The 21,550-nt window shown below is 49.2% G+C and overlaps 1 protein-coding gene across 5 annotated transcripts in view; it reads left to right on the top strand.

Annotated features, from left to right (window-relative positions):
* Window positions 1-21,203, top strand: part of PYY (peptide YY) — a 41,935-nt gene extending 20,732 nt beyond the window's left edge. For 2 of the 5 annotated variants that reach the window (XM_074389136.1, XM_074389137.1), the window contains exons 2-9: window positions 4,738-4,854; window positions 5,083-5,196; window positions 7,020-7,162; window positions 13,875-13,972; window positions 16,225-20,021; window positions 20,450-20,637; window positions 20,751-20,831; window positions 20,961-21,203. In XM_074389136.1, the coding sequence (XP_074245237.1) occupies window positions 20,450-20,637; window positions 20,751-20,831; window positions 20,961-20,985 (294 nt within the window). In that variant the 5' untranslated portion in view covers window positions 4,738-4,854; window positions 5,083-5,196; window positions 7,020-7,162; window positions 13,875-13,972; window positions 16,225-20,021 and the 3' untranslated portion in view covers window positions 20,986-21,203. Of the gene's footprint in view, window positions 1-3,174; window positions 4,190-4,737; window positions 4,855-5,082; window positions 5,197-7,019; window positions 7,163-13,874; window positions 13,973-16,224; window positions 20,022-20,435; window positions 20,638-20,750; window positions 20,832-20,960 lie in introns of those variants that run through there. The other 3 variants (XM_074389138.1, XM_074389139.1, XM_010331499.3) reach the window with 3 other exon arrangements.
* Window positions 21,204-21,550: the final 347 nt, after the last annotated feature.

Genomic DNA, 21,550 nt, shown 5'->3' with positions numbered 1-21,550 from the left:
GTTTCGCCCTTGTTACCCAGGCTGGAGTGCAATGGCGCGATCTCGGCTCACCGCAACCTCCGCCTCCTGGGCTCAGGCAATTCTCCTGCCTCAGCCTCCTGAGTAGCTGGGATTACAGGCACGTGCCACCATGCCCAGCTAATTTTTTGCACTTTTAGTAGAGACGGGGTTTCACCATGTTGACCAGGATGGTCTCGATCTCTCGACCTCGTGATCCACCCGCCTCGGCCTCCCAAAGTGCTGGGATTACAGGCTTGAGCCACCGCGCCCGGCAAGATGTTCTTTTAAGCAATCATCAGGAAAATGCAAATTAAAGCCACAGCGAGCTACCACTACACATCCACCAGAATGACTAAAATGAAAAGACAGGTCGGGCACGGTGGCTCACGTCTGTAATCCCAGCGTTTTGGGAGGCCGAGGTGGGCTGATCACAAAGTCAAGAGATCGAGACCATCCTGGCCCACATGGTGAAACACATCTCTACTAAAAAATACAAAAAAATTAGCTGGACGTGGTGGTTGGTGCCTGTAGTCCCAGCTACTCGGGAGGCTGAGGCAGGAGAATTGCTTGAAACCGGAAAACGCAAGTTGCAGTGAGCTGGGATCCTGCCACTGCACTGCAGCCTGGCAATAGAGTGAGACTCTATCTCAAAAAAAAAAAAAAAAAAGAAAAGGCAAACAGATGATGCCAAGTATTGGTGAGAATGTGGTGCAACCAGAAGTCTCATACTGTGCCAATGGGAGTGTACATTGGTACAACCACTTCAGGAAACTGGCCATATCTGCTAAAATGCAGCACACCCCCCAACCCTATAACCCAGCAATTCAACACCTAGGTGTATATACCCAACAGAAGTGTGTATACATGTTCATCAAAAGACGCTTCCAAGAATGCTCCGTTTGGCCAGGTTCGGTGGCTTATGCTTGTAATCCCAGCACTTTTGGAGGCCGAGGCAGGAGGATTGCTTGAGGCCAGGAGTTTGAGACCAGCCTGGGCAACATAGCAATAGCAAGACCTTATCTCTACTAAAAAAAAAAAAGTTCTGCTGTCTCGGATGGGCATGCTTGAAAATAAATGTTTATAACCACAGTAATAATATTTCCAAACCCGAAACTATCCAAATGCCTGTAAATAGTACAACAAATAAATAGTGTTATGTTCACACAACAGAATATTACATAGAGATAAGAATGAACAAACTGTACACAAAATAACATGGATGAATTTATTTCACAAACACAATATTTTTTTCACATCTCCTTGAATTATCACAAACATAATATTGAGGAGAAGAAACGGAACCTAAAAGAATATTATGTGGCCAGATGTGGAGGCTCACATCTGTAATCCCAGCACTTTGGGAGGCCAAGGTGGGCAGATCATGAAGTCGGGAGTTCAAGACCAGCCTGGCCAACATGGTGAAAACCCATCTCTACTAAAAATACAAAAAATTAGGCCAGGCGTGGTGGCTCACGCCTATAATCCTAGCACTTTGGGAGGCCGAGGTGGGCGGATCACCTGAGGTCAGGAGTTTAAGAACAGCCTGGCCAACATGGTGAAACTCTGTCTCTACTAAAAATACAAAAATTAGTGGTGCGTGGTTGTGGGTGCCTATAATCCCAGCTATTTGGTAGGCTGAGGCAGAAAACTGCTTGAACCAAGGGAAAAGGAGGCTGCAGTGAGCTGAGATCGTGCCACTGCGCTCCAGCCCGGGTGACAGAGTGAGACTCTATCTCAAAAAAAAAGAATACTTATGTGATTCCACTTATATGTTAGAAATCAGGAAAAATGGTTCTCCTCAGCAGGGAAGGGATGGGAAGGGCGGGGATACTGGGAGGACTTCCCGGGGGTTTGTAATGTTCTGTTTCTTAGGCTGGGTGCTGGTTGTGCTGATGCATTTCATTTGTGAAAACCCATTGAACTGAGCATTTACAATCTGTGCACTTTACTGTAGGTGTGCTGGTCTTCCATAAAAAGTTGAAACTGTGTTTTGACATTTATGGAGCTACCGTTAGGGTAAATTGAAGCCATGTGTCACTGATTAAACTCTCTTGGCCCTGATGTTCCCTCCCCTATGCCTCCCCCTCTCCTATTCCTGGCCTCATCTAGCTCCCCACACACCGTGCTGGTCTGCTTCTGATTGCACAGGATATGCAATTATATATATATATATATATATATATATATATATATATATATATATATATATATATATATACATTTTAGACAGAGTGTCGCCCTCACCCAAGCTGGAGTGCAGCGGTGCAATCATAGCTCACCGTAGCCTTCATCTCCCGGCATCAAGTGATACCCCCATCTGAGTCTCCTGAGTAGCTGGGACTACAGCTTTTTTTTTTTTTTTTTTTTTTTTTTTTTTCGAGACGGAGTTTCGCTCTTGTTACCCAGGCTGGAGTGCAATGGCGCGATCTCGGCTCACCGCAACCTCCGCCTCCTGGGTTCAGGCAATTCTCCTGCCTCAGCCTCCTGAGTAGCTGGGATTACAGGCACGTGCCACCATGCCCAGCTAATTTTTTGTATTTTTAGTAGAGACGGGGTTTCACCATGTTGACCAGGATGGTCTTGATCTCTTGACCTCGTGATCCACCCGCCTTGGCCTCCCAAAGTGCTGGGATTACAAGCTTGAGCCACCGCGCCCGGCCTTTTTTTTTTTTTTTTAATCTTTATTAGAGAAGAGGTCTCACTATGTCATTCATCAACATGTATTTTTGTTAGGGATGGAAGTCCTTTAAATTTTTTCCCCACAAACTGCTCTATAGGCGGGTGTAGCCGTCGTCTGGAAGCCCTGCTTTCCCTGATGTTTTATCAGTTTGAAATTAGGTTCAGCTGTGAGTGAAGAGAAATTGCAAAGTGCCAGTGGCTGAAATCAGGGATTCTCAAATTTAAGTGTGCATCAGAAATCACTTAGAGGGCTTGGCAAGACTCAGATTGTGGGGCCCTTCCTCCCTCCCTCCCTCCCTCCCTGCCTCCCTCCTTCCTTTCTCTCTCTCTCTCTCTCTCTCTTTCTCTCCTTTTTTTCTTTCTTACAGGGTCTTGCTCTGTCACCCTTATGTATGGTGGCACAATCATGGCTCACTGCAGTCTTGAACTCCTGGGCTCAAGCGATCCTCCCACCTCTGCCTCCAACGTAGTGCAGATTACAGGTGTGTGCCATCATGCGTGGCTAATTTATTTTTTGGTAGAGATGGGGTCTCCCCGTTTCCCAGGCTGATCTTGAACTCCTGGGCTCAGGCAATCCACCCACCTTGGCCTCCCAGAATGCTGGGATTACAGGTGTAAGCCACTGTGCCTGACCAAGATTCACTTTGGTACACATTTTACTATGCAACCTCAAGAGGCTCACAGACCCCTGAGATTTACTAGGGAACCCCATTTAAAAATCCTTGTTGTAGAGGAAATCTCCATTTCAGCGGTGGTTTTAGGAGCCTCAGGCCCTGGGATAGCAATTTCAGGAGGTTTTCCTGAATAGCACCAACTCCGAAGTGAGGGTTCTAAGTGGGAAGACCCCTGTGGCAGTGGCATAGGTGGCTGAGATGGCGCTGCACTTTCAAGGGACCCCAGAGCTGGCCTGAAGACACAGGATAGGGTGAAGGTAAGGAGGAGAAAGTGGACAGAGGGACAAAGGGGCATGCAGCAGGAGGGGTCAGAAATGCACATGCCAAGGAGCTGCATGTCAGCAGCGCCCGTGTCAGGCAGGCAGGCACTGGGACACCTGCAACGTGTTCCCAGCTGGGGTGGCATCCTTGCATGAGGTCCTGTTCGAGGGGCTTCCAGGAGAGGGCCCTGGAACGCTAGTCTCCAGGTCACTGGCTTGGGCCTCGTTCTCCCTGGGAGGCGGCAGAAAGGTGGGAGTGGTCCTTTTCTTGTTTTCTTCTCTCTCTGCTGTCACCTTCCACCCCTCTCTCTGATGGATAGCACAGACTGAGTCGCAGCTAATGGCTTTTCACGGAGCCTGGAACTAATGAAGTTGCTAACAAGTACCTGGGTGAATGAATTACTGTCTCTGCCTCACTCTCCCCCTCCCTCCTTCTCCCCCGCTGAAGGCCATGGAGGAGGCCACCAGCAGCAGCACAGAAGCTCCTGGACACTAGAGACACAGAATGGGGATTGAAAGATGGGGCCCGTCACTCTAGGCCAGGAAGGCAGCGTAGGGGGACCCGGGAGGGTGGAGGTAAGCACTGGGGAGAAGCGTATGTGGAGAGGGAGCTGGTGAGAATTGTGGAGAAATGTGGGGAGAAGCCAGTGGCAGAGACGTGAGCAAGGAGGAGAAGGGATATGTACCGGGTGGGGTGGGGTGGGGTGGGGTGATGGTCCCCTTTTGTGCCTGGCACTGGTGCACACCCTGCCTTATCCCTGAGGAAACCACAGTTTGGTAGGGGAGAGAGAAGCCTGCAGATATAGTCACTGGTTGGTTTCAGATGGAGTCTTGCTCTGTTACCCAGGATGAAGTGTAGTGGCGCCGTCTCGGCTCACTGCAACCTCCGCCTTCCAGGTTCAAGCAATTCTCCTGCCTCAGCCTCCTGGGTAGCTGGGACTACAGGTATGCGCCACCAGGTCCACCTAATTTTGGTATTTTTAGTGGAGATGGACTTCCACCATGTTGACCAGGCTGGTCTTGAACTCCTGACCTCAGGTGATTCTCCTGCCTCAGCTTGCCAAAGTGCTGGGATTATAGATGTGAGCCACCATGCTCGGCCGTTTTTTTTTTTTTTTTTACAGGTTCTTACTCCCGTCACCCAGGCTGGAGTGCAGTGGTTTGATCTCGGCTTGCTACAGCCTCGACTTTCTGGGCTCAGGTGATCCTCCCATCTCAGCCTCCCAAGTAGCTGCTCCCAGGTAGGCACATGCCACAACACCCAGCTAATTAAAAAACTTTTTTTTAGTAAAGATAAGGTTTCGATACGTTGTCCAGGCTGATCTCAAACTCCTGGGCTCAAGCAATCTGCCCACCTTGGTCTCCCAAAGTGCTAGGATTACAGGTGTGAGCCACTGCTCCCAGCCTACCCACTGTTTACGTTGTCAGAAGAAGCCTGTGACACAAGCTTTACTATTCTCTTTTTACAGTGAGGCTCAGAGAGGCCAAGCAACTCTCCCAAAGCCACACAGCTGAGAAATGAGAGTTGGATTCAAACCCGGAACCTCTGACCCTAGAATCCATACCCTTTCCACCACCCTGAGGTTTGTAAGTACTTGGAAAGGAAAGACATGATCAGAAACAACTGCGAATAGATCGTTCTGGGTTGATCTGATTTTCCCCGTTGATGGAATTATTTAGTCGGGAATGGGGTGTCGAAAGCTCCTCGTGTCTGGACTTCAGCAAGGCACACAGCAAAATCTCTCCTGACGTCCTGCAGACATGTGATGATATGTGGGCGAAATGGCTCAACGGCTGGAAGAATTTCTAATTAGATGAGAGGCTGCTTCTAAAGGCAGTCCGTGGCTGAAAGCGGCGGGGTCGGGGGGTGGGGGGGGGGTGTGTGTGTGTGGAGGCTTTGCGCCATGGGGCTTTGTCCTTGGTCCTGCTCTGTTGAACTTTTTTCCCGTTATCCTCTCCCATTTATTTCTAATTATCGAAGTAATGCATGTCTGCCAAAAAAAAAAAAAAAAAAAAAAAAAAGATAACTAAGCCAAAAGAAGGAAAACGCATCCTAATTCTCACCAGTCCACTTGCCTAACTGCGTTTTTCAATTTGCTGTAACTTTGAACATTTTTGGAATACAATGTTGGGACCCGAAATCCCACAACAAAAGAGAACCCATTGTTCTCACTGAGGGCGCAGCCCGCCAGTCTCTTTATTGCAAACAATAGCAAGAAAAGGTAGCGTGTTATGGGGCGCTTACAATGAGTTGGCAACAGTCCTGAGCTTCTGATGGGCATTATCAGTTCATTCAATTCTCCTAATCCTTTACGGGCACTTCTATGACCTGTTTTTCACAGATGACAAAACCAAAGCTCAGAGATAAAATGATTTGTTCAGGCTACAGACTGGGTGAACAACTGAGGCAGGGTTTGAAACAGGTTTTTCTGATTCTGGAGTGGGGCTTTGCGCGACTATGGGACCCTTCCCTCCAAAGGTGCTGGTACGTTCACCTGGATCCTTCCCTTCCACCCTGCCCTCTACGAGTAAAGGGAGCTGTCGTGCAGGACGGTCCGAGTCGCCCTGTTGCTTCTCTTCTGCTTGCACAGTAGCATCTGGGGACATGACTGTTCTGTGCGGGAAACGTGTGAGGGAAGATGAAAAGACACACACACGTTACCTTTAAGGGTAAACAACCTTTATCCCATGTAAATGGCAATGCTGATATAATAAGCAAATGATATAATAATAAGCAGATTGATATAATAAACACATTGCAATGGGAAGGGGAGAAGGAAAAAGATATTTACATTCACCAAACTGGAGGATTCTCCACGAGACCGGGAAGCAGCAGCCTGGGCTCCAGAGTCGGCCGCTGGTCCGTGCACAGGCAGGAGAGGGCTCATGAAGCCTGCACTCAGTCTGGGACCCTGGCTCTTTTTGTAATGAGTTGTTTAGCATGAAGCCCAGTCACGAGGGCCCTTCATGAATGGGCTCAAGGAACACAAAAAGGTCAACTTGTTTCTGCAATTGTCTATTGATTTTCAATAACTAATGTATAGGAATAGATTGAAATAGAGATTTCTCTGAAACAGCGTTGGATGATCGCCTCAAGGGGCTGACACAGCTCGTTCTGAGACTTGGTGACCGTTGTTTGTGTCCACATTCAATTGAGTTCAAATTTCATATTTAACTTTTCCCACAACGACCCAGGATGTGATCCCACACTAGGCACAAACCCCAGAGACACTCCTGATCTGTCAGCAGCCACCCATGGGTGCTTATTTTACTGAAGGAGGGTGGCTTGCCTAGGAAGCCAGGAATTTATCTTTAAGTAACAAACACTTTTTGAAAACTATTTTTCAGGTTCTGCTCTAAGCACTTTAGAAATAACTTTTTTTTAAAATGACTTTTTTTTTGGCAGAGTGCTGTGGCCCATGCCTGTAATCCCAGCACTTTAGGAGGCTGAAGCAGGAGGATCACTTGAAGTCAGGAGTTTGAGACCAGCCTGGGCAACATAGTGAGATCCTGTCTCAACAAAAATAAATGCTAATAAAAATTAGCCAGGTATAGTGGTGCATGCCTGTTTTCCTAGCAACTAGGAAGGCTGTGGTGGGGTGATTGTCTGAGCTCAGGAATTCAAGGTTACAGTGAGCTATGACTGTGCCACTGCATTCCAGCCTGGGTGATTGAGATTCCATCTCAAAAAAAAAAAAAAAAGGTTTTTTAAAAGTAATATAAAGTTGGCAGAGTGCGGTGACTCACACCTGTAATCCCAGTGATTTGGGAAGCTGAGGCAGGCAGATCATCTGAGGTCAGGAGTTTGAGACCAGCCTGGCCCAACATGGATGGTGAAATCCCATCTCTACAAAAAAAAAAAAAAAAAAAAAAAAATTAGCTGGATATGGTGGCACACACCTGTAGTCCCAGCTATTCAGGAGGCTAAGGAAGGAGAATCGCTCGAACCCAGGAGACGAAGGTTGCAGTGAGCCGAGATCATGCCATTGCACTCCAGCCTGGGCAACAAGAGCAAAACTGTCTCAGAAAAACAAAATAAAACAAAACGCAACAACAACAACAAAACATGAACAGACACTGTACCAAGGAGGACATAAAGATGGCAAATAAGCACATGAATAGATGTTCAATATCATTAGACAATAGAAAATGCCTTTTTTTTTCCCCGACCATGGCTCATTGCAACCTCCACCTCTGGGGTTCAAGTGATTCTCTTGCCTCAGCCTCCTGAGTAGCTGGGATTACAGACGTGCACCACCACGCCTGGCTAATTTTTGTACTTTTAGTAGAGACGGGGTTTTACCATGTTGGCCAGGCTGGTCTTGAACTCCTCATATCAAGTGATCACCTGTCTTGGCCTCCCAAAGTGTTAGGATTACAGGCATGAGCCACCTCTCCCATCGGAAAATGCAAATTAAAACTGTGATGAGGTGCCACTATCCACACATTAGAATGAGTAATAAAAAAATATTGACAATCTGAAGTGCTGAGAGGGTGCGGAGCAGTCAGAACTCTTGTCCACGGATGGTGGGAATCAAAATGGTACAGCCGTCTTAGAAAACACCTTGGCACTTTTTTCTAAAGTTAAGCACACAATTGCATATGACTCAGAAAACTCTCTCCAGGGTGTCTATCCTAGAGAGATGAATATGCCCACATGAATGTTTATAGCAGCTTTATTCATAGTTGATTCAAACTAGAAACAGCTCTAATGTCTTTCAATGGGTAACTGAATAAACAAACCACATTAATATATTGGGATATTTACTACTCAGCAATAGAAAGGAATGGACTAGCCGGGCGCGGTGGCTCAAGCCTGTAATCCCAGCACTTTGGGAGGCCGAGGCGGGTGGATCACGAGGTCAAGAGATCGAGACCATCCTGGTCAACATGGTGAAACCCCGTCTCTACTAAAAATACAAAAAATTAGCTGGGCATGGTGGCGCGTGCCTGTAATCCCAGCTACTCAGGAGGCTGAGGCAGGAGAACTGCCTGAACCCAGGAGGCGGAGGTTGCGGTGAGCTGAGATCGTGCCATTGCACTCCAGCCTGGGTAACAAGAGGGAAACTCTGTCTCAAAAAAAAAAAAAAAAAAAGGAATGGACTACTGATACACAGAACAAATGAGTAATCTCCAAGACATAAGCGGTGGAGAAAGCCTGTCTCAAAAAGTTACATACTGTATTATTCCAGGTGTACAACATTCTCTAAAACATAGAACCATAGTGATGATAGTGGGTGCAAACTCCACCTCAACAAACAAACAAATAAACAAAACAATTTTTCATATTTGCATGGGTCTATTTCTGTACTTTCTATTCTGTTCCATTGACCTCCTAGCTGTCTGTCACTTCAACTGTACCATACTCATTGTCTTTATTTATTTATTTATTTATTTATTTATTTATTTATTTTGAGAGAAGTCTCCCTCTGTCACCCAGGCTGGAGTACAGTGATGCCATCTCAGCTCACTGCAACCTCTGCCTCCAGGGTTCAAGCAATTCTTGAGTAGCTGAGATTACAGGCATGCGCCACCATGCCTAGCTAATTTTTGTATTTTTAGTAGAGACGGGGTTTTGCCATGTTGCCCAGGCTGATCTTGAACTCCTGGCCTCAAGTGATCCTCCAGCTTCAGCCTCCCAAAGTGTTGGTATTACAGGCATGAGCCACCTTGCCTGGGCTTTTTTTTTAGAGACAGGGGCTCGCTTTGTCATCCAAGCAGACTACAGTGGTGTGATCAAGGCTCACAGTAGCCTCACACTTCTGGGCTTAAGCAATTTCCCCACCTCACCCTCCGAAGTAGCAGAGACTACAGGCACCACCACGCCCAATAATTAAATATTTTTTTTTTTTTTTTTTTTTTTTTTGTGGAGACAGGGTCTTACTATGTTGCCCAGGCTGGTCTTGAACTCCTGGCTTCAGGCAATACCTCTTGCCTTAGCCTCCCAAAGTGCTGGAATTATACGCGTGAGCCACTCAGCCTGGCCTAAGAGTGTTGTTTCTTTAATTGTGAGTGGACTTTGAATTTTTGTCAAATGATTTTTCTTTATCAAATCAATATTATTATTATTATTTTTTTTTTTTGAGACAGAGTCTCACTCTATCGCCCAGGCTGGAGTGTAGTGGTGAGATCTTGGCTTACTGAAACCTCTGCCTCCTGGGTTCAAGCGATTCTTCTGCCTCAGTCTCCCGAGTAGCTGGGATTATAGGTGCGTGGTTCCATGCTGGCTAATTTTTGTATTTTTAGTAGAGACGGGATTTCACTATGTTGGCCAGAGTAGCCTAGAACTTCTGACCTCAAGTGATCCACCTGTCTCAGCCTCCCAAAGTGCCTGGATTACAGGAACAAGCCTGTATTTTTCTAATAATAGTCTGTATTGGATTTTATCTTAGTACTTTTCCATTGCTAATTTTTATGTGAAACTAATTTTCCCGAATTTTCAGAAGGAGACTTCACCACAGTTTTTCTCTTTTCTGAGATGGAGTCTCGCACTGTTGCCCAGGCTGGAGTGCAGTGGTGCCGAGATCTCCACTCACTGCAACCTCCGCCTCCCAGGTTCAAGCCATTCTCCTGCCTCAGCCTCCTGAGTAGCTGGGATTACAGACACCTGCCACCATGCCCGGCTAATTTTGTTCTGTATTTTTAGTAGAGACGGAGTTTCACTATGTTGGCCAGGCTGGTCTTGAACTCCTGACCTCATGATCCACCTGTATTGGCCTCCCAAATTGCTGGGGTTACAGGCATGAGCCACCATGCCCAGCCAGAATTTTTCTAACTTCACAGATCTCTTCCTTTTATTGTTTTCATGCAGTGTGAAAATGACAGTGGCTTTGGTCTGAGCTTTTTCTGGCTGTGTTCCTCTCTCCCCCTTTTTATCTGGATCTCTCTCTCTCCCCCTTTTCTTGTCTCTGTGCTGCTTAATTTTGATCCTGCTCTTCTTGGTGGCTTATCCCCACTGTGGGTTCAGTACCATAAGGGAGCCCTGGCAGTTCAGTGCTGAGAGCTCAGGGGACAAGAACTTCTCCAGGCCCTTTAGACTTGAACAAGGGCACTGGTGCCGTTGTCCTCACCTGCTATTGCAACGGCTGTTTCAGCAACTGTGTGCTGCCACCCCCCCAAAAAAATGCCCATCACACTTTCCAGGGAACATCTGTTGGCTGCATCTCAAGTCATACAAATCAGAGGCAAACTGAAGTGTTTATACCCCTGCATTCATCAGTCATTGGTTAAAGCTGTCGCTGGGGAATGGGGAAGTCCCAGGCACCTCCAATGTGATGCAGACAAATTGGTCCTGGCAGTCTGAGGGTGCTCCTGTGACTAAAAGATTCCTTCATTTGCATGGTCAAGAATGGCTCATTTTTTGTACAGCATGGTGATTATAGTTAATAGTTAATAATACCGTATTGTATACTTGAAATCTGCTTAGAGTGTCGATCTTAAACATTTTCACATAAGAAAAAGTACCGAAGTGAGGTGATGGACATGTTAGTTTGATTATAGTAATCATTTGACGATGTATACATATATCAAATCATCACGTTGTACACTTTAAGTATATACAATTTTATGGGTTAATGATACCTCACTAAAGCTGAAAAATGGCTCATTTTTACATTTCCGTTTGGCATTGCATTGAGGGTCATGGAAGTGGGAAAACAGAGGAGTGAGAGGATACCCCCATTCCTTCTAATGCACTATTGCTCACATCCATTGGCCAGAACTTAGTCACGAGAAGCCACTTGGCTGCAAGGGAGACTGGGAAATGTAGTTTTTAGCTGGTAAGCCACATGCTCAGCTAAACTCTATTATAAGGGAAGAAGGGGGAAATAGATACTGGGGAACAACTCACAGCCTCTTTCACTAAGAGCGATGGGAAAGAGTGAAAGGAAAAGACGTGCGAGGTAGGGTGAAAGGCTCCCACTTCCAGGCAGGGGGTTGAGGGAGAAGGATGCTGTATGCTGTGGTGAAAGCCACTTTCATTGTGGTAAGAGACAGGTGAGTTTGGAGGCAGAGAAGACAGAAACTGGGCTGACATGAAGGTTGGGGAAAATGGAGCAAAACAGGCTGGTGGGGTGGCTCACGCTTATAATCCCAGCACTTTGGGAGGCTGAGGTGGGCAGATCACCCGAGGTTAGGAGTTCAACACCAGCCTGGCCAACATGATGAAACCCTGTCTCTACTAAAAATACAAAACTTAAGTCAGGCATGGTGGCGGGCGCCTGTAATCCCAGCTACTTGGAAGGCTAAGGCACAAGAATCACTTGAACCCGAAAGGCAGAGGTTGCAATGAGCTGAGATTGCGGCACTGCACTCCAGCCTGGGCAACAGAGCGAGACTCTTCCCACCCGCGCCGGCCCCCCTCCCCACCCCACCCCACCCCACCCCACCCCACCCCACCCCCCAAAAAAGGAAAAAGAAAATGGAGCAAAAGCCGTCTGCTTAGGCATGGCCACGTGACTAAGTTCTGGCCAATGGGATAGGAGCACAAGCAGCAATGCTGCTTGCTTATCATACTCTTTTTCTTTCTTTCCAACTTTGAAGTTCAGGGGTACGTGCACTGGATGTGCAGGTTTGTTACACAGGTAAATATGAGCCATGGTGGTTTGTGGCACAGATCATCCCAGCACCTGGGTATTAAACCCAGCATCCATTAGCTGTTCTTCCTGATACTCTCCCTCCTCCCTCACTTCTTTTTTTTTTTTTTTTTTTTTGGTTTGTTTGTTTTTTTGTTTTGAGAAGGGGTTTTGCTCTGTCGCCCAGGCTGTGGAACAATTGCAACTCACTGCAGCCCTGACTTCCCAGGCTCAAGCAATCCCCTCACCTCAGCCTCCCAAGTAGCTGTGACTACAGGCATGTTATCACCAAACCAGGCTATTTTATTTTTCATTGTTTTGGTTGAGACAGGATTCTGCTGTGTTGCCCAGGCTGGTCTCAAATTCCTGGGCTCAAGTGGTCCTCCTGCCTCAGCCTCCCAAAGTGCTGGGATTACAGGTGTGAGCCGGAGCTGGATCTCTACCACACCACACTCCTAAAGGGCAAAACGCTTGCCCTCTGCTTCCTTGTTTCTCATCCCTGTGGCCTGGAGTGTGAATGTGGGATCATGAACACTCTTTTTTTTTTTTGAGACAGATTCTTGCTCTGTTGCACAGACTGGAGTGCAGTGGCCTGATATCAGCTCCCTGCAACTTCCACCTCCCAGGTTCAAGCAATTTTCCTGCCTCAGGCTTCTGAGTAGCTGGGATTACAGGCACCTGCCACCACACCCGGTTAATTTTTTTTGTATTTTTAATAGAGACAGGGTTTCACCATGTTGGCCAGGCTGGTCTCCAACTCCTGACCTCAGGTAATCCACCTGCCTTGGCCTCCCAAAGTGCTGGGATTATAGGAATGAGCCACTGCGCCCAGCCTAACAAACATTCGTTTTTTTTTTTTTTGAGATGGAGTTTTGCTCTTGTTACCCAGGCTGGAGTGCAGTGGAATGGTCTTGGCTAACCGCAACCTCCGCGTCCTGGGTTCAGGCAATTCTCCTGCCTCAGCCTCCTGAGTAGCTGGGACTACAGGCACGTGCCACCATGCCCAGCTAATTTTTGTATTTTTTTTTTTTTTTTGAGACAGAGTTTCGCTCTTGTTACCCAGGCTGGAGTGCAATGGCACGATCTCGGCTCACCGCAACCTCCGCCTCCTGGGTTCAAGCAATTCTCCTGCCTCAGCCTCCTGAGTAGCTGGGATTACAGGCACGTGCCACCATGCCCAGCTAATTTTTTTGTATCTTTAGTAGAGACGAGGTTTCACCATGTTGACCAGGATGGTCTCGATCGCTTGACCTCGTGATCCACCCGCCTCAGCCTCCCAACGTGCTGGGATTACAGGCTTGAGCCACCGCGCCCAGCTAATTTTTGTATTTTTAGTAGAGACGGGGTTTCAACATGTTGACCAGGATGGTCTTGATCTCTTGACCTCGTGATCCACCTGCCTCGGCCTCCCAAACTGCTGGGATTATAGGCGTGAGCCACTGCACCCGGCCTAAACATTCTTAAACCATGTGGATGGGTGCACATTCTTGGAGTAAGAACATAGATGGTGCTTGGGCTCCTTGTAGATCAGAGGCACCCCACCTGCTGGCTGCCAGCTTGGACCCTTACATGAGAGAGAAATAAACATCTATGGTATGTAAGCTACTGCTATTTGGTCTCTATGAAGGCACGTGCACCAGTATCTTAGCTAACATGATCTTTTGTTGATGATTGATTCAATAACCTAGGAGCCGACCACGTGCCATCACTGCATCAGATACCAGGAGCCAGAAAGATACAAGTCCATGAGGGCCTAGTGAATCGGAGCTGACTGTGTCCGAACCAGGTCAGAAGTGTTTCTCCCTGAATCCATACTTCTTTCAGGACTTGAGTTTCTGCATCAGTAGCCTTTTGAGACTGTTGGACCCTTGAAAAAGTTTTGGATTCAAACAGGAGCTCATCCTGAGAACAGGAGCACTCACGTGGAGGGGATATGCACAGAGCTTCCAGGGGCTGGAGCCCAGGGACCCTCACACTAGCTAATTTCAGGCTTCACAATACACACTACCATTTTATTTTTTAAATTCGTTTATTTTTTGAGATGGAGTCTCCCTCTGTCAACCAGACTGGAGTGCAGTGGTGTGATCTTGGCTCACTTCAACCTCCGCTTCCCTGATTCAAGCGATTCTCCTGCCTCAGACTCCCAAGCAGCTGGGATTACAGACATGCACCACCACACCCAACTAATTTTTGTATTTTTAGTAGAGACAGGGTTTCAACATGTTGGCCAGGCTGGTCTCGAACTCCTGGCCTCAGGTGATCCGTCCGCCTTGGTCTCCCAAAGTACGGGGATAACAAGAATCAGCCACCGCGCCCAGCCTATTTTTATTGGTTTTTAAAGATTTTTTGGTTGTTATTTAAGCCATTAAATAGAAATATCCTGTAAAACATTCAAACTATATTGGAAATATATAAAGTACTGGAGAAGCCCTAAGCAGGTCTGAGTTATTGACCAGTCTTGAAAAAGTCAGTTTAAGTGGGCAGTCATAAAAGCAGACACATGCAGGTCTTAGTCACTTTGCTTTGACTTCAAACATAAAAATTCACTTTCAGGCACTAATTTTTCTTTGCGGATCTTGACTCAAATCCCCCTTTGACTTTCTTGCATAAATCACATCCACAATCCTATAATTCATCACCTATTATTTCCAATTTCTTTAAACTTAAAGACCCCTGTGAAGCAATGTGATGTAGCATACTTCTAGATTTTTAGGGTTTTTCCCTGAATAGTTTATCTTTCACATCTAATTCAACATGTCAGCAAATCTCTTTGTGTATTGCTTTCAAAGGATTTCACGTAGCTTGCAAGGAAACAATTTTTTATGCACTCATATTTCATCAATTTATATAATATTTAATTCAATTATGGGATTACAATGACAAATACACCTGGCATAAGCAAACTAGGGACACATCCAACAGACTCTTGGTAAACAGACAACTCAACCCAGAAGTAGGTGAGTTCTTGCTTTTCTAGACCAGAGGTCAGCAAACTCTGGCCTTGTGGGCCTGCTTTTGTACATTCTGTGGGTTAAAATGCCTTTTAGGGACTGGGTGTGGCAGCTCACACCCATAATCCCAGCACTTTGGGAGGCCAAGGCAAGCGGATCACTTGAGGTCGGGAGTTTGAGACCAGCCTGGCTAACATGGTAAAACCCCCTCTCTACTAAAGATTCAAAAATTAGCTGGGTGTGGTGGTGCATGCCGGTAACCCCAGCTACTCAGGAGGTTGAGGCAGAAGAATCTTTTGAACCCGGGAGGCAGAGGTTGTAATGAGCTGAGATCACGTTGCTGCACTCCAGCCTGCACTCCAGCCTGGGTGACACAGCAAGACTCTGTCTCAAAAAAAAAAAAAAAGCCTTTTAGGCCAGGCACAGTGGCTCATGCCTATAACCTCAGCATTTTGGGTGACTGAGGCCAGAGGATTCCTTGAGCTCAATAATAATAAAAGTAATTTTAGCCGGGCGCGGTGGCTCAAGCCAGTAATCCCAGCACTTTGGGAGGCTGAGGCGGGTGGATCACAAGGTCAAGAGATCGAGACCATCCTGGTCAATATGGCAAAACTCCATCTCTACTAAAAATAAAAAAATTAGCTGGGCATGGTGGCGCGTGCCTGTAATCCCAGCTACTCAGGAGGCTGAGGCAGGAGAATTGCCTGAACCCCGGAGGTGGAGGTTGTGGTGAGCCGAGATCGCGCCATTGCACTCCAGCCTGGGTAACAAGAGTGAAACTCCGTCTCAAATAATAATAATAATAATAATAATAATAATTTTAAAGTGGTTGAATTTGTAAGCAGTTGAAATAAACCCCCCCAAATGTTGCAACATGACAATTATATGAAATTCAAACTAACATCTGTAAAGATGCTAAAGATTTACTGAAGCACCAACATGCCCATTCTTTTTTTGATATATTCAGTGGCTACTTTCAAGCTACATTGGCTGAGCCTAACAGTGTCAACAGAGATTGTAGGGACCACAAGCCGAAATATCTACTCTCGGGTCCTTTACAGAAAGAATTTACCTACCTCTGTTCTAGAGTGAAGCCTGAGCCTTGGCATGTGCACCAGGCCACAAGTGTCTGTTACTGGGTTTTGCAGAAGCTTCAGGTAAGAGGGAGGGCTCCTAGGAGAACTCCTACCATAAAACGTGAAAATAATTTCCTTCTTGGCATCGCTGTTTCATACACCTGCCCCCATCCTTCCCAATGTAGCTTCATGGTTTGCTTCCTCACTTCCTTCCTGGGCTCAAGTGATCCTCCTACCTTGGTCTCCCAGTGCACTGGGATTACAGAGGTGAGCCACTACACCTGGCTCTGATTTTTTTTCTATAGTGCTTATCAGACATATTCCATGCTCATTCATTCATTCATTCATTCGAGACAGAGTCTCATTCTGTGACCCAGGCTGGAGTTCAGTGGCACCATTCTACTGCCTCAGTTTCCCGAGTAGCTGGATTACAGGTGTGTGCCACTGTGCCTGGCTAATTTTTGTATTTTTAGTAGAGAGGGGGTTTCACCATGTTGACCAGGCTGGTCTCGAACTCGTGACCTCAGATGATCTACCTGCCTCTGCCTCCCAAAGTGCTGGGAGCCACCGCGCCTGGCCTCCACATTTATTTATTTATTTTCTATTTCCTGTCACTACAATGTGAGATTGGTGTGGGCAGGGATTTTGCCTGTTTGTCTGTTGTTCTATCCCAGTGTCTAGATCAGTGGCTGGCTCACAGCAGAGACTTAATAAGTGCTTATTGAATGAGGATTGAATTACTCTTGGTGTATAACAACCTGCTGTCTACAGGAACCTTAGTGTGAGAAAATGCCTGAGGGTGGAAGGCAGTGGACCAGTGCTGCACTGTGCATGGTAATCGAAGAGAGGTCGTTTTCGTGGGGAGTGGGTACAGCTGGGTGGGTGATGCGGTGATGTCGAAGAGGCCACACCGTCTTGATGAGTGGCCGTTGAGCCCACTGGAAAAGGGGAATGCTTGGCAGCTGGGGTCCAAGTCCATGGTCTCCCTGACTTCGGGTGGCCTTGAAATGTGCTCTGAGAATGGGGACCAAGGGAGCCCTTTGATTCTGTCCCCTATCCTTCAAGGACAAATTGGAGGCAGGTCCTGGTCTCACATCTACAAAAACAATTGTTTCTGAAGTTTCCCCCCACCCATAGTTGTCAGTCCCCCACACCCCAGACAAGTCTCCTAGCCCTGAGTCATGCATCAATGATGGGTGTGGGTGTATGGATGAGGGGGGTGGCTGAGCCCACTGATCGAAGGCTGAGGCATCCTCCTCGCTAATCAACAAGTTAGTAAGCTCTTCGATGAGGAGGCAGTGATTAATGAAACAATCAGCTTGCTCTGTAATTGGACACTGGGATTAGAGGGTGGGAGTATGATGGATAGAGAGGGTTTGCAGGGATGTGTGAGGCCGGCTCCTGGTCCACACTGAGACCACCTAGGGGCCCATTTACTTTGGCTATAAATGAGGAAGTGACTTTTTCAGAGGTTGTAGCCCGAATTCAGGCCACTCCACGCCCTCTAGCTTCTACAATGTCTCCCCTCTCTTCCCATCTGTCCTTGGACCCGACATACCCCAAGACATGATGGGTTTCCAGGACATGACGGGGTTCCAGGACGTGATGGGTTCCAGATGTCAGATTCCCTGGACATCTCACAGTCTCCATCTCTCTGCCCCAAATCAGCACTCTCGAAACCCATCACCTCCATAGTTAGTGCCACAGGGTTGGAAGAGCAAACAGCCCCCTACTCTCTGGTATCCTTGCCCTGTTAGCCTTCAGGGTCCTTCTCTGGGCCCTGACCCCTGGGATCACAGATGTCCTAACCAACCCCCACTGTCCCCTCCATCCTAGGGTGAGCACCTGTCTTTTGTCTTCCCACAGGAGTGAAATTCTTGGATTTCTGCTGTCTCCCTTCCCAAAAGGACAAAGGCTATCTCTGTTTGTCTCTCTGTATCTATGTTCTGGGAACCCCTCAGACTGGGGCTTCCCTATGACATGGCCACATCTCTCCTTTGAGACCGGGGTTCTTGAAGGACAGGGCTGTGCCTTGCTTCTTGGATGAGCGCTCCCTAAGAAGAATGATTTTTCTCCTCCCTCCAAGGGCAGGATCTATGTCCCCTTGTCCTGGTGTCCTCTTCCACCTCCATGCTCAGCAGGGCACCCTGGTGCTTCCTAGGATGTACAGTCCCATGGGGCCTGACTGGCTGATAAGGAGCCATTTCCGGAGAATGCAGGTGATTGAACTCATAAAAGGGTGACTGCGGGAGCCCTGAACTTCCCATCTCAGGAGAGCTCTAAAAATAGCACCCACAGCCATCTGTCCTGGGGTTGGAGGAGCTGGCTCAGAACCAAGGGGATGCTGATGGGACATCTAGAAGTACTGGAGGTCTGGCCAGGCCAAGGGAGAGGAAGCTGGATGGACTTTATGGGGAGACCTTCCCACAGCCTTCTCTCCTCCTGGGCAGGTGGATTTGAGGTGGTTGGCAGTCTGGAGGCCCTTCCCCTGCCCCAGCCTCTCAGAGTGGGTGGTAGGCCCCAGACTCAGCCTTTGGGTCCCTGCTCCCAGGCCTGCCTCTGGCGCCCCATGGCTACTCCAGGTGCTGAGTCTTTCTGCCCTCATGACTGAGAGGTTCTCTTCCTGGGATCTGCCTCACCCTCCTTTTCCTGTTTGAATCGTGGGCGAGCTTGGCTACTCTATCACTTCTCAAGGCTTCCGTTTGCTCATCTGGAAAATGGAGCTAAACTCACCTCACTGTCTTGTGATGCCTGAAATTATATACCACCCGGTGCAGATAGGTGCTTAATAAACATGAGTCCTTTCCTTCAAAGGATCTGGGCTTCAGAGCCCAGTGGAGACTGGCATGGGCTGGGGACAGTGGCATGTGCCTGGGAAGCCTTGGCATCACTCAGGTCCAGAAGACACCTGTGCCTTGAATGACACCTGCATAGGGGTGAAGAGACTCTGCCTTGGGAGGGGGCTGTATGCCACACATGGCTGGACCGGGGTCTGTGTGTGCCAGGCTGGATATACAGGTGGCCGACTCAGCTGCCTCTGGTGGGGGGGACTGGCTTCTGTTCTGCCTCCTCCTGCCTCTTTTCCAACTCTTTAGTAGAGAGAGGACATAATGGAGTGTTCAGAAGGGCCGCTCCCCCAAGACACATAAACTGCATGTCAGGAGCCAAGGTCATGTGCTCCCACCCCTGCCTCCAGGAGAAAGACTTTCCCTCAGAGGTCCTGTCAGTCCTCAGCCCTTCTTCAAGGTATTATTGAGCGGATGCTGAAAAGGTCGTCGTTTGGAAAGAGAGGACATAGGACCCACAGGCTGGAGGAAATGTGTCAATTCTCCCACTCCCTACTTCTACTCACCGACAGGCTAGGGAAGATAGAATCTCAATCTTGGTCCTAGGGCCCGCCCAGGAGTCTAGCTCCAACCGCTTCACTGCCTCGGGAGGCTAGACCTGCCACTGGGGAGCTGTGGGGTGAACATGGGGTTCAGGTTGGGTAACCCATCCAATGGGACCCCGAATCTGAGCATGGCAGCTGCCCCCAGAGCTCCTGCAGGGTGCTGGCTGGGTATAAGCTCACGTACTAGCTGAGTATAAGCTCAGTGATCTGGCGGGGGATGGAAGGAGGGAGGAAGAAGGGCCCACGCCCTGCTGGCTCCCCCTCCTCCTGGTACTCCCCCTCCCTTTCCAGGCGGGGATATAAGCCCCGCTAGGAAAGCGCCGAGCAGAGGAGACCTCGGCTTGACCTGCAGGAGTGCAGCCCTTGGGACTTCCCTCGCCTTCCATCTCTTGCTCATCTGCTTCACGAGCTATCGCTGTAAGTGGCTGGGGGCTCAAGCATGGTCTGGTACCGGGAAACCCAGGCTGTTTTGTGGGGAAACTGAGGCTGGAATGGTGGCAGCCGGGGGTGACTGGTGGGAAACTGGATTGGAGGGGGCCATCGGAGACGGGAAGGAAGCCCAGGAGTCCCCTTGCTAGCACAGCCCTCTTCTTCCATCTACCTCTCTGGGCAGCAGCGGGGGTGGGGTGGGGAGGCAGGCAGAGCTTAACGCCCCTCTGACAGATGAGGAAACTGAGTCAGGAGACGGTGCAGTGCCTGAGAACACACAGCAAGCCGGTGGCTGAGCGCTGGTCAGGCACCAGCCACAGGGAGAGCGCTGGAGCGCTGCCCAGACGGCAGCCGCAGCCACTTGCTGTGGAGCGTCGAGGCTCGGAATGACCCACGCCCCAGTGTCGCCTTCCCAGATGGTGTTGGTGCGCAGGCCGTGGCTCGCCTTGGTCACAGTGCTTCTGGCCCTGCTTGTCTGCCTGGGGGCGCTGGTCGATGCCTACCCCATCAAACCGGAGGCTCCCGGCGAAGACGCCTCCCCGGAGGAGCTGAGTCGCTACTACGCCTCCCTGCGCCACTACCTCAACCTGGTCACCCGGCAGCGGTGAGCGCAGGCGCGGGGCGGGCGCAGCGGGACCCCTGGGATTCGCACCTGCGGCCCGCTCCACCTGGGGGCGTGGCCAGGTCTGACCACGCCCTTCCTGCACCCGCCCCCAGGTATGGGAAACGAGACAGCCCGGAAGCGCTCCTCGCCAAAACGTTCTTCCCCGACGGCGAGGACCGCCACGTCAGGCCGCGGTAAAAGCGCCCCCTTCACCACACATCCTGCTTCCGAGAGCGCGGCCCTGCCCTACCCTGGTAACTTCGTTTACGAAGTCTCCCAGGCTCGCCTCCCCCGATCCAATTCCTTTCCCTTTGCTCCCCCAGGTCAGAGGGCGCAGACCAGTGGTGAGGACCCCCGAGGCCTCCTGGGAGTTCTGCCAGCCACGCCCACCTTATTTGCATACGCACTCCGGACCCCAGAAACCCGGATTCCGCCTCCCGACGGCGGCGTCTGGACGGGGTTCGGGTGCGGCCCTTCGCCTGCGTCTCGTTGCCCCCGTCCCCTGGGCTGGAGGGCTGTATGTGGCCCTTCCCTGGTCCAAAAATAAAGCGCAAACTCCACAGAAACGGAATGCGTGCCTTTGTATTTCTTTTCCTTTCTCCTTAGTGGAGGTGGCGTCCGCTGGAAGTGGAGGGTGGAGGGGTGGGGATCCGGGAAGAGAAAACCCACCCGGACAGAGGCGCTCCAGGACAAGGCTGGGGCGGGCAGCGGGGTTCCCTCTGCTCGGAACCCAGGGAAGACTCGATCACCCAGCCTGGAGCTGGACAGCGCCCAGACCAGGGACTGCTGTGGAAGGAATTCTGGTCGAGTGGGGGCAGGGATGGATGGAGCTCGGGAAGAAGGGGTGGGGAGCGTGGATAGGAGCCTGCTGGCAGCCTAGGAGAATAGATCGGGACAGGGCTGTCCCTCCCCA

This window comes from Saimiri boliviensis, chromosome 17 (genome assembly GCF_048565385.1).
Source record: "Saimiri boliviensis isolate mSaiBol1 chromosome 17, mSaiBol1.pri, whole genome shotgun sequence".
NCBI lineage: Eukaryota > Metazoa > Chordata > Mammalia > Primates > Cebidae > Saimiri > Saimiri boliviensis.
Note: the sequence above shows the minus strand (reverse complement) of the source record. Positions and strands in the feature narration are given on the sequence as shown.